The sequence below is a fragment of the Anneissia japonica genome, unplaced genomic scaffold, assembly GCF_011630105.1.
Source record: "Anneissia japonica isolate Jap-2015-1 unplaced genomic scaffold, ASM1163010v1 scaffold8236_len642391_cov169, whole genome shotgun sequence".
Classification (NCBI taxonomy): Eukaryota; Metazoa; Echinodermata; class Crinoidea; order Comatulida; family Comatulidae; genus Anneissia; species Anneissia japonica.
The window spans coordinates 283,503-294,734 of NW_022757925.1; the positions used below are offsets into that span (position 1 = coordinate 283,503).

General features: G+C 34.5%; 1 protein-coding gene across 1 annotated transcript in view; it reads right to left on the reverse strand.

The window, feature by feature from the left end:
* The window catches only part of LOC117124937, a 72,829-nt gene that overhangs the window by 58,151 nt on the left and 3,446 nt on the right, over nucleotides 1-11,232 (reverse strand). Inside the window, exons 3-13 of the mRNA XM_033271275.1 lie at nucleotides 10,680-10,885; nucleotides 10,167-10,472; nucleotides 8,996-9,079; nucleotides 8,281-8,381; nucleotides 8,028-8,177; nucleotides 5,721-6,012; nucleotides 3,677-3,843; nucleotides 2,347-2,544; nucleotides 1,945-2,149; nucleotides 1,076-1,258; nucleotides 258-446 (exon numbers count right to left, since the gene is read on the reverse strand). Of these exons, the coding sequence (XP_033127166.1) occupies nucleotides 258-446; nucleotides 1,076-1,258; nucleotides 1,945-2,149; nucleotides 2,347-2,544; nucleotides 3,677-3,843; nucleotides 5,721-6,012; nucleotides 8,028-8,177; nucleotides 8,281-8,381; nucleotides 8,996-9,079; nucleotides 10,167-10,472; nucleotides 10,680-10,885 (2,081 nt within the window). The remainder of the gene's footprint in view (nucleotides 1-257; nucleotides 447-1,075; nucleotides 1,259-1,944; nucleotides 2,150-2,346; nucleotides 2,545-3,676; nucleotides 3,844-5,720; nucleotides 6,013-8,027; nucleotides 8,178-8,280; nucleotides 8,382-8,995; nucleotides 9,080-10,166; nucleotides 10,473-10,679; nucleotides 10,886-11,232) is intronic.

Below are 11,232 nucleotides of genomic sequence, written 5' to 3' on the forward strand. Positions count from 1 at the left end.
CTCCCATATTTGATAGCTCATTTACTCAATACTGGCATGTGCGACAACTTAACCATTTTGCCACGACATGCCTCATACATTGCTGCAAATAGCTTTACTATACTTACATTAAAAAATCGAATAAATCAAATTTTAAATATACAGTAATGGATTATTTATCATCAAGCTTTAAATTTAATGAAATAATTCTTGATAACAAATTTTTGTTGATGAATTCTGAAAGTATTTTCACAAAACTTTTAATCAAGTTGAATTACCTCTCCAAAATCTCCAGTTACAAAATTGTACACAAGAGCAGGGCAATCGCTCAAAGTACAGATTCTTTCTGATTCCGGCTTCGCTAGACCAGCATCAAGACAAAGTTGATCGTCAACAATTTGAAATGTGCTGCTAGTGGCACAGGAAACTGTGCGGGTCTCTACGCCTGTACCACAAGTTACAGAGCACTAGAAAAAAAACAAAAAAAACAAATCAACAATTCAACTTAAAATGGCCTCTGAATTATTATGGGACAATGAGTCTTAATGTCTTTTTGCTCATCCCTGTAATCATTAGTATTATTATTAACACTCTGCCAACCAAACACGGAGATCTCCGTGTTTGATAATGCAATGCTTGACTGCCAAACACGGAGAGTCATTTTCGTTTTACTGTTACAGGTCACAGATTGTGTTTAGAATAAAGTGTTTGGTACAATTGTAAAGCTGAAATGTTTGTAATTCTTGTAGTATTCACTACATGTCAATCTGATGACATACGCACTCTCAACGAGCTTCAGAAAAGTGTTAAAATTAGCTAAAAAGTTTGGCAGTGGCTGATACTACTTTTTCAAACCTCTGGTGGCCAGAGTGTTAATCATTACCATATAAAGACCATGGTCAACATCATTATTATTATATAGGTTACAATTCAATATTGCAATTAATATAAAAAAAATGATTGTAATAAAGATCTTATTTTCCATCTTTATAATTCTAAAATATGTAACATACTCCCATGAAACTTGGACAAAGTGACAAAATTCTAAAACATGTTTTTATATGTAATTATATCCTATGATTAATTTGTTACTTACCATGTAAGTAGAGGTGACAAAGAGGTAAGAGGTTGTGCAAACAGCTGGATTGCAGGGTTGTGTGGTAGATGGCTGTGTGAGGCCAGCTGCCACACAGTTGGCGGAGTCAACAGTTGTAGATGTACCAATATTCACACAGGAAACACTCCTGGTCATAGTACCAGCACCACAAGTTACAGAACACTGTAAGGAAAGTGTATTTATCAATATTACATTAGGCAGTTTTTGCCGCACGACGTTAACCTTAACTTTAACGTTAGTACCCAACATGAAACATGATAGCTCCGCCCCTTTAGTAAACAAATTGAAATAGCGGTACGCATGCGCAAACCCATAACTTACATACGTCCTGAAATTAACATACTCCGCAACCTAAGATGAATAAATTATGACATCATCCGTTAGCATTAAGGTTAACGTCGTGCGGCGAAAACTACCTATTACATTGTCTCATAAACTCTGAACACCAGTGAACAACTGAACATTTATTTCTAATAATATAGAACGAGTAAACATGGAAAATATTGTAATATAGTACACATTTTCTTTAATTTTATCTAGTTTAAATCTTAAATCTATATCTGCCCAAACACAGGCATAATGGGTGTCTCTTCAGCTGCTGCATACAAGTAATCTGTATCTCATTAACCATTCCCAACTCCATTTTTGTGTCATAGAAACTGAGTTCTGCAAGATATCAACATTTCTTTCCACTCTGGAGCCTGGCTTCAACAGATATGTCTAATCCATAGGTCCGGTTAGTGATACTTAGAATTGTACATAATGTTTTTGTGGTTTACCATTCCTTCAGAGTGTTATACAAGGTGTTCTGTATCGCACTTTGATTCGGATTTTTTACGTTTACTTACAGCACCAAAAGCGCCTGACTGATATTGGCAGTTATCATAGTTGAGACAATTTTGTGTTGACGGAGGCATTACAAGTCCTGCATTCTGACAATTTGATGCTGGAACAGTATTATTTTGGTCATTGACACAGACAACAGTACGGCTCTGAGTTGAAAGGCCGCAATTTGAAGTACAAATACCATATGAACCAACACGGTACATATATCTGAAAAGTGACAAGGAAATTATTATATAAGTATTACAGTAACAATGGAATGTACTAAATCTTTTATTGATTGAAAGATGTCTCGTTGTAGCAGAATGAAGATCCCTGATATACAGAAATTAATGTATATAATTCTACAGTGTGTAATGACTATTTAATGCAAGTTAATATTTTCATAAAATTTGTGTTTCAATTACGTCGTCGTTGTTGTTCCACAAGCGGAATTACATTCGGCGAGATCACAATTACAAGCTTGGGTATCAGGTGGAATCTCTGGTGGGCACTGAGTAATATCAGTCAGTACGGTAATTGATCCGTCAATCTCGACACGGGTACAAGCTACAAGGCGTTCTTGCATACAGTTAACACATGTTCCCCAATTTGATTCTTGCCACCTAATCATAAAATAAATTAAACACAAATAAGAGAAATGTGTACAATAAATAGAATGTTTATTATGTTATTAAGATTTTAATACTAGTTCTCTATATTCTTCAAACATAAATAATGCAAGAATATTGAATGAAACTTCACATGTAATTTAGGTGACTACGGTATATCTGTATGCATTTTTACATCATTGTTTCTACTTTTATTCCAAACCATGAATATTATTATAATTATTAGGATTAATATTATTTAATGTATAATAATCATTTTAAATATTATGTTATGATATTAAGACTATTATAATGCATTTAAGAATCTTGTTTTTGTTGTCATAACATATACTGCTTGGTTCACAAATTTAACAGAAAAAATACATAGAATGGTCTGTAATGAGCCTTTAGAATTGTTGCTTCAGTTGTTAAAGAGGTTCGGAACATTTATGAAAACAAGATAATTAAGCTAAGTAAATAATATCATTTTCATCCACTATACTATAAATTCCCTATAACACTTCAGACCACAATCAAATAATTCATAACATAGATTTTCATATTCAAGGTATGACAATTGTTCCAAATGCAATTCAGTGGTGGCGCCAGCGGGGGCAGGGGACTAAGGTCCCCCCCCCACCAACCACTGGCCGAGCTTGTCTGGCAGTCGGACCAAAAGAAAACAATTTTAAATAGGTTTACACCAATCCAAAACATGACTTTCACAGTCGTAGAGTGCCATTTCCGGCCATCCAGAGGTCCCTATTTTTAAACAAAATCTCATTTGGGAGGGGGATCCTTCCCCTCCTCAGGCATACAAGCTCAAGTCCACCCTGTCAGACAGCTTAGCCCCACCTCCCCCCCCCATAAAATGTATCCTATAGCCACCACTTATGCAATTCGCTTTTATATTTCCTAAATTAATTTTTGAATATTTTAATGTCTTTATGTTTTATTTAACAATAATTATAAACAATTTTCAAGAAATACATGTTTTATGACAAATAACAGATTTATTAATAATAGTATACTGTAGATAGTTCCATTTTTTAAACAATCCACATAAATTATATAGAATATTCCACAACTATAATAGATTGTAATATAATTTTTAAAATTTTATAATGAATTATAATTTGTCACTTACTGTCCTGGACAACTGCTTCCGGTACATTGTCTTGTGTTACGGATGTGAAGGCACCATCCTTCGAGACAAACTCCATATCTTGCACATCGCGTGCCAGCAAGGGCAGGTACTTCAGTAGGTATATCTGTACCTTGTTCCGTGTCACACAAAAGTTGAGTACAAACAGCCTGAGGATGAAACATGAAAGGTACTTGTATTGTGCAATATATAATCTGGGTCTGGGAATTCATCTTGTAGTGTATTTGCTAAGTCATCATTATACTTAAGATGTTCAAGAACACATAATTACAGAAACTGGTAGAATTAAAAAATGAAGCACTACACTGTCCATAGGCTTTGAATATCATTATCATTGGTAGTATATGTCTACCTCTAATTTAAGACCACTTCCAATTAAAGACCACATTTCTGTGGTCTCAAACTAAGAAATGTCTTTTACTTTATTACTTTAATTAGAGATCAAAGCTACTGAAAACCATGGAAACCACAGTCCTAAAAGTGGAGGGAGGCCAGTAATAGCAGTAGTAGAAGTGGTACTACTACCACTGCAGACTTCTCAATTTCGTAAAATGTATTTCCGTAACTATGTCTTCAGATTTCCATAGTAAATGAAAAATTTCCGTAGCACCCACCAAATAATTTGCCGTGAGTGCAAGGTATAAGCATCGGAGTTATGTTTATTTTGAAAATGGGCCCAGCCATCCTAGGCCCGATCGTCTTCTGGCTCGATTGTCTGTAATTTGATGTGAATTTCAAACAAATAGGACAGGGTGAAGATTTCCGGGCCACTTTTTCTTTTTTGCAACAATTTATCAGTAATTCGACAAGTATAGTTGTCTAAGGACAACGAAAGATCCTGATGTAAAAGTTATTTTGTTCTGGATTATAAATCTATTTATTTATGGGCCTAGGCCTATGATGAATTTCCGAAGTATTTTTGTCTGTTTCCGTACGTCCGTAATTAGGCAAAATTTCTGTAGAAAATAGGCCTAACTGCTGAAGTTTCGTAGTCTGCTATGGGATCATGACTCTACTACCATCATGAATGAAGATAATAGCAATGGCTACAACCACAAGGCAAAGGAATGTGTCCAGCTATGGAGTGTTGGACATGGACACAATAAGTAGTAGTACTGTAGCATTGGCCTAGTATTAGCAGTCTAGTAGTATTATTACCATTACATTATTATTAATGTATTTTTATTATTATTATTATTATTATTATTATTATTACTATATTACTATTACTACTAATAACACTATTAAATTATTATTATTATTATTATTATTATTACTATTATTAACATTACTATTACTACTAATAACATTATCAAATTATTATTATTATTACTAATTTGAAATAATATTAATATTATTGCTGTTGTTGTTCTATTCTATTACTACTAACAACATTATTAAATTATTATTATTATTAATCATTAATTCAAAATAATATCATTTCTGTTGTTGTTATTGTTGTTGTTGTCATGGATGTTATTATTTATCAAGACCATCTAAATCCAAACAGAAAATTACTTTGTTCTAGCTAAGTTTACAGGTTTCTTGTTGTTTGACAAGCCATGTAGTCAAAACTACAAGATCCATACTTTACCCTGACCTTTATTAAATAAAGCCATGTTGTTCATAATGCAACCACCTCTATCTTTCAGGATAATCCTTGAAATTCTATACAGGCAGCACAAGAATCAGATAGGATAACATGCCCATTGTAGTACACCTAAATACAAGGCGAGTCGAACGGTTGAGCGGTTAAGGCAGGTGAACCACAACCTACACCCAAAATCGGCGCTGGTTCGAACAGCACGCTCATATGTGGTTCTGGTGGTGGAACAAGCTTCTCGGATAAGGACTACCATAGGCCCAGTGTACACAATTGGCTCATGTGCACTCTAAAGAACTCAGTACATCTTTTGAGACAATTAGGGAGGTTACCCCCGGCGCACTGGTCCATACGTCCCCTGTTACCCTGCATTAGGTCCTATGCAGGATGTACCTACATAAACGTAAATGCACCTCAACCTACCTCAGTGTTTTTCACACTAGCAGCAACCTCAGCATTGGTTCCTTGGAATACATCCTGGCACTGTTGGGTGGCATCATGCTTGCTGCCTGGGAGAACCCATTCAGTAGGGTTGTATGAAGACTTACTAGTGGGTTTATTGTATAAGCAGGATGAAGAGCTAAGGAAGTCTGAGAAGTCAGCCATGCTACAGGAAGACCACTTGTAAGCATTTTTCCCTCTTGGCGATGAAGGAGACATAATATTCCCACTGTCTTTGCAGCTACTAAGTTCTCCATCATGGCGAATTCCAAGTCTGAAGTTAATTTTTAAATATTAGTTACATTCATAAAAAATAATCAATGTGTATATTATAATAATTTTAATATCAGTATGGTTAAACATGAGACGGTCACCCTAAAGGCGAACTAAGGGTGGGTGGGTATGGGTGGGTATGTGAACTCTTAGGTTCCCCTTACAGGAAATTTCTGTGCAAAAGAAAGTTAATAGGCTTGTTTTGCATGTTTAATAGTTGTAATGTTCATATTAATTAAGGTTTGCTTGTCATAAAATTAGCTTATCCTATTAGTCATACATTAACCAAGACAAAGATTTGCTATTCATAAAAAAAAAAAGGACTACTATTCATAAGTTTCACTAGTAACAATTAGGAAAACTAGTCTTCTATTAGTAGGACCTCCTACAAATTATTGCTTCTCTCTTGCACATTTATCATTAAAAGAAAATTTGAATAATAATTATCCACACACATATACAGGTAATTCTGACAGAAGGTAATTGATTTTTGGTTTTATAGTTTGGTTCTGATACGAAAATGCTTATATGCATTAAGGTGCTTACCATATATTTAACTTTATATAATTCCATAAAAGGACTGCTATATATGGAAAAGATTCATTAGCTATAATTTAAACAAAGGACCACTAATATTTTATAAAATGTTTCTTAGGTTATCAGTAGTAAACAATTTTTTTTATTATGATTAGTGAACCTTTTCTTGATGACCAATATCAATATAACTTTATTTATGACTAGTGAACCACTTTGTCTATTATCGTTCCAACCCTCCAGATTTGATTAGGAGTCTCCCAAATTTTTATGCAATCTCCCAGTCTCAAGTTTTCTAAAATTCTCCTGAATTTTTAGAAAAGAAACTAATTAGTGGGTTTTTAGTACCAATAATTGAGCATTTTCTGTGTCAAATTTTTCTTTGTACTTCTTATACTTCTCAAACTATAATAAAGGCACACGCACTCAAGTCGTGCATAGCTATAAGAAGATGTATTCTGGCTGTACAGGGCTCTTTCGTTAAAACGTGGGTCATTTATGCAGTTCATTTCAACAATTTTCAGGCATCTTTTTTACTTATGAAATCACACTGCTGCCGAAAAGTTAGGGAACCAACCTTAAAAGTATGTGGGGTGGAAGTGTCCTCCCATCCACCCCATGATCATGTGATACTATTCCTTTGCTATAGCGACCCAAAATGTTGTCAACCAGCTCCATTGTTTCCACTGACAAACCAATAATCCCAATTACTAACATAATTATTACGTTAGGCCTATATCTTAATGTTCGATCTACTATGATGCAAGCTTTTTATGTTTTTAGTACATTTTGATGGTAAATTATTAGGTTTTAAATGCCTATTCCAGAAAGCCTATTATAAGCCATTAAGATTATGAAGTCAGATGTAATGACTGCTTTACCAAAGTCTGGTTGAGAACAAAATGCGCCACCTGGTGTTGTGACACACTTGTGTTATAATCTATATGTCTACATTATTTCTTTTACGTTTATATAACAATGTTCTATTTACATTGTGCTATAATTTTATGTAGTCATTTAAGTTTTAATAATAATAGTATGTTGACACATGCAGTGAAAAATCCGAAACACTGTGTGGTTGAAAGTGGCACGTTATTTTTCGACCTTGACTTATTTACAAATCTTAGAGTCCATCAAGATTGTCAAAGTTTCTTACCTCACCCCCAACCATGGTGGGGCTAAGGTGGTATCCCTCCATTCAAATGATCAAAAATGTCTGATCGCGAGGGGGCTCCGCCCACTCGACCCCAGCAGGATTCTGCGGCCCCCAACCATTTTGGTCCACTCTTCATAAATTCGCACACACCCAAATAAAAAATATCTACCTAGCTTTTGGGCGTTCCATACCGAAATCCACTGGGTTGGACACGTCGAGGATTCCACTGAGAGTGGGACCGTCCACCACACACTCATAAATTTTAATAACATGTTTACTTACTAACTATTGCTATAATAAAAAAAAATATCAGAAAATGTACTTACGCATGACCAATTTCATGGGTGATAGTAAACACAAGTCCTCCGGGACTATGATCCTCAGCAATTGCACAACGTGAAGCAGGTTGACAAGCGCTACCAATGTCAGTAGCCTGACCAGTGACACCGGTGTTGCCACCAGACTGGAGATTCAATCTGAACAAGAAACAAGAAACGTTGTTTACAAATAATCTTTAGTGATTATTATTAATGTGTTTGATCAATGAATTAATTATATTATAAAAAAAAAACCACTTACCTTGTAATCAATAGACTAACATCGGGGTTACCCAGGTTCTCTTGCCAGTGGCAAAAGTTGCTCAAATAAGTATCAACATCGTCAGTTGCATCAAGACCGATCTGAACGTTTAAATGAAATGTTTGTCTTATTAGGTTCGGAAGCGATTTAAAAAAAAAAATACAGAGTACTTATATATCCTATCATCCCAATCTTTCTGGCACATCTTTAAATCAGCAACAAACCAGTGGCGCCCCTCCACCCTCTATTTTTTTTTTCTTAAATAAAAAAAAAATAATGATTGAGGAATTGAAATGAAGAAAATCATATTAAAACCCGGCCATCTAGAGGTGCCATAATCACATTTTTTTGCCTTAGCCCCACTATGTTGGGGCTGATGTCGTGTAGATCCTCCATCTGTGAAAGTCCCTCACTTGGTCCCCCTCCAGGCCTATTTCTAATGCTGGACCCGCAACTGCAAACCAATGCAATCATAGGCTAGGCAAAATTTAACTGTATTTGGGTTTGTAAAATTGCTTTTATTAAAAGAAATCCTACTTTTGTAAATATGCCTATTACTCATTGTGCTTTATCTGAATTGCATAAGACCTATCAGACAACCATGCAACTTGTACCTGTAAGTCAAAAACGTATGGGGGTCATATAGACTGTTCTTCAGATTTGTGCTCTTTCTATTCTTAAGTGAGCTATACATGCACAACCATTTACCACGTACCTGTGTTTCTTCAAAAACGATTAAATTCTGGACAGTTAATTTGATATTACTCCCAAGAGACTTATCTTTAAAAAGTTGGCGGACCTGTTTATAAATAAAGATATATATATTTAGTGTAAACATTTTATTATGAAAAATTTTACTTTTATAAATAATTCTCGGAAAAAATAGGTTATAATTTCACCTATTTCCGAAAATGGCACATGCAAGATGTCTCTAATTTCCCCGGCATATAAATCATAGTATGCTGCGAATCACATCATTTTTTCCTAAATTTCAGTTTCCATCACTTACATATTTGTATATACACATATATATAAACACATATATGATTAATAATAACAGTGCTTATTACCATTAATCTTTATTATTATCATATTTTGTTTACGGTGCTACACAGCAAACCTAATTCATATATAAATATATATATCTGTCTCTTATACACATCTAGATGTGTATAAGAGACAGCAATTACAGTGAAATTCATCACTGAATTACCATCATGTTACTCAATGGGCTTATTCGACTGGTTCATTTCGTTGAGTACGAATTTTCGTTGAATATTATTTTCATTCGACTGGTTCGTAAAATAGACTTCGTTGACAACACAAATTAATGTAAACCAGAGTGCGTTAATCAGCGTTAAGTTATGCACGTGACAAAAGAAAATATGGCAGATTGGTCAGTTTAGCAACAACATTTGCGTTAATATAATTTAGATTAAATTGCAGAAAATAAAAATTATTTTATAATATATACTCATATTGAAGTCAAAAAAATAATTGTAGGCTAACAGAATTCAAAAACTGGATGAAAACATTTTTTACGAAAAACCCTATTACTGCCACAAGCCGAAGCAGCCTTGATTACGCAGCGTGTATCGCGGTAACTATGCAGCCATTTTGTTTTGTCGAGAATTTACCAGTTTTCTATTCTTTATTTTTTAAATTTTTGTCCAAACAAAGGCCAAAGATGTGCATAGGAATCTTTTACTAGTGACCTAGTATTAAGTACGGTACGATCCCCAAGTAGCAGTGGGTACTACACTGTCAGTTGGATGTTGTTTACTACGTCAGGAAACTATTAATAATAATTATAATTATTATTATTTTCCTCTCGTAGCCTATTAATTACGTTTCTAAAAAAAATATATTTAATGATTTACACCCACCTGGTTAAGAACGCTTAAGGTTTCGTTAGCAGTTTTATTTCCATAGAATTCATGCATTGTTTCATCAAGGTAAACATTCAACTCAACAAATGCCGGTACACTACCGGTATCGATTGCACGACGTTTTCTCTTGGCTACATTCTTCCGTTCCGAAAAACTAGAATCACTTTGCACAGTACAGCTAGCACCAGATGGACTGCCCTTAAAAATAATATGAGGGTCTTCAACGCCGACTACTTTTATTGCGTGTGCATTGGTAAGTTTAGCAATGAAATAATCGTCACCATCTACACTGATGTAACCACTCTGAAATAAAAGGGGGAAAATAATCAGAAAGGACATGAAATACGGTGTGTAGTCCTATCATTACGATGTGACACTTGGTATCGTTAACCGTTAGCATATCAAAATATGTATCATGTTATTATTACAATTATTAAACAATTACAATACGTGTTTGCTATAGATGAGAGTTCATATATTTTAAGTGTTTAAATTTTGCTGAATACTCACCAAGCCGTTACACGTACTGATGGCGATACTCGCCTCAGATCCATCAACTAGCTTGCCTTCGTAATGACATTGATGCTCGGAACTGCTAAAAAATCCATCTACACGGTGTAGGATCATGGACAAATCTCGTCCAAAAGCTTTAAAGTTGTACTGTTCGGTGTCATCTATTTGGTTTTTATTTACACTAACCAATTCATAGTCGGATGCTGCAATTATTTAATTTACAATTCAGTTTGAAATCGATCGAATACAAATGTCGTAATTCAAAAAATTATAATACATTTTTTCCAAACAATTGCATTTTTTATATGTCTTTCGGACGTATCTGTATGCCTATACAATTAGAGCTTATTGTTTACAATAGACCACTGATACAGCTACCCATACAAGAGGTACTCAACTGGTGTCACTAATTTTACTTTTGATAACAGTGTTTTCACTTTTGTCTGTCCTGGTATCTCAAACAGAATTGATAATTTTGTGTTGTATTTGTTGATCGTAAAAGTTGTTTAGAATTGTGGTAGGCATTTGCCTTATTTGTAAAATGTATGTT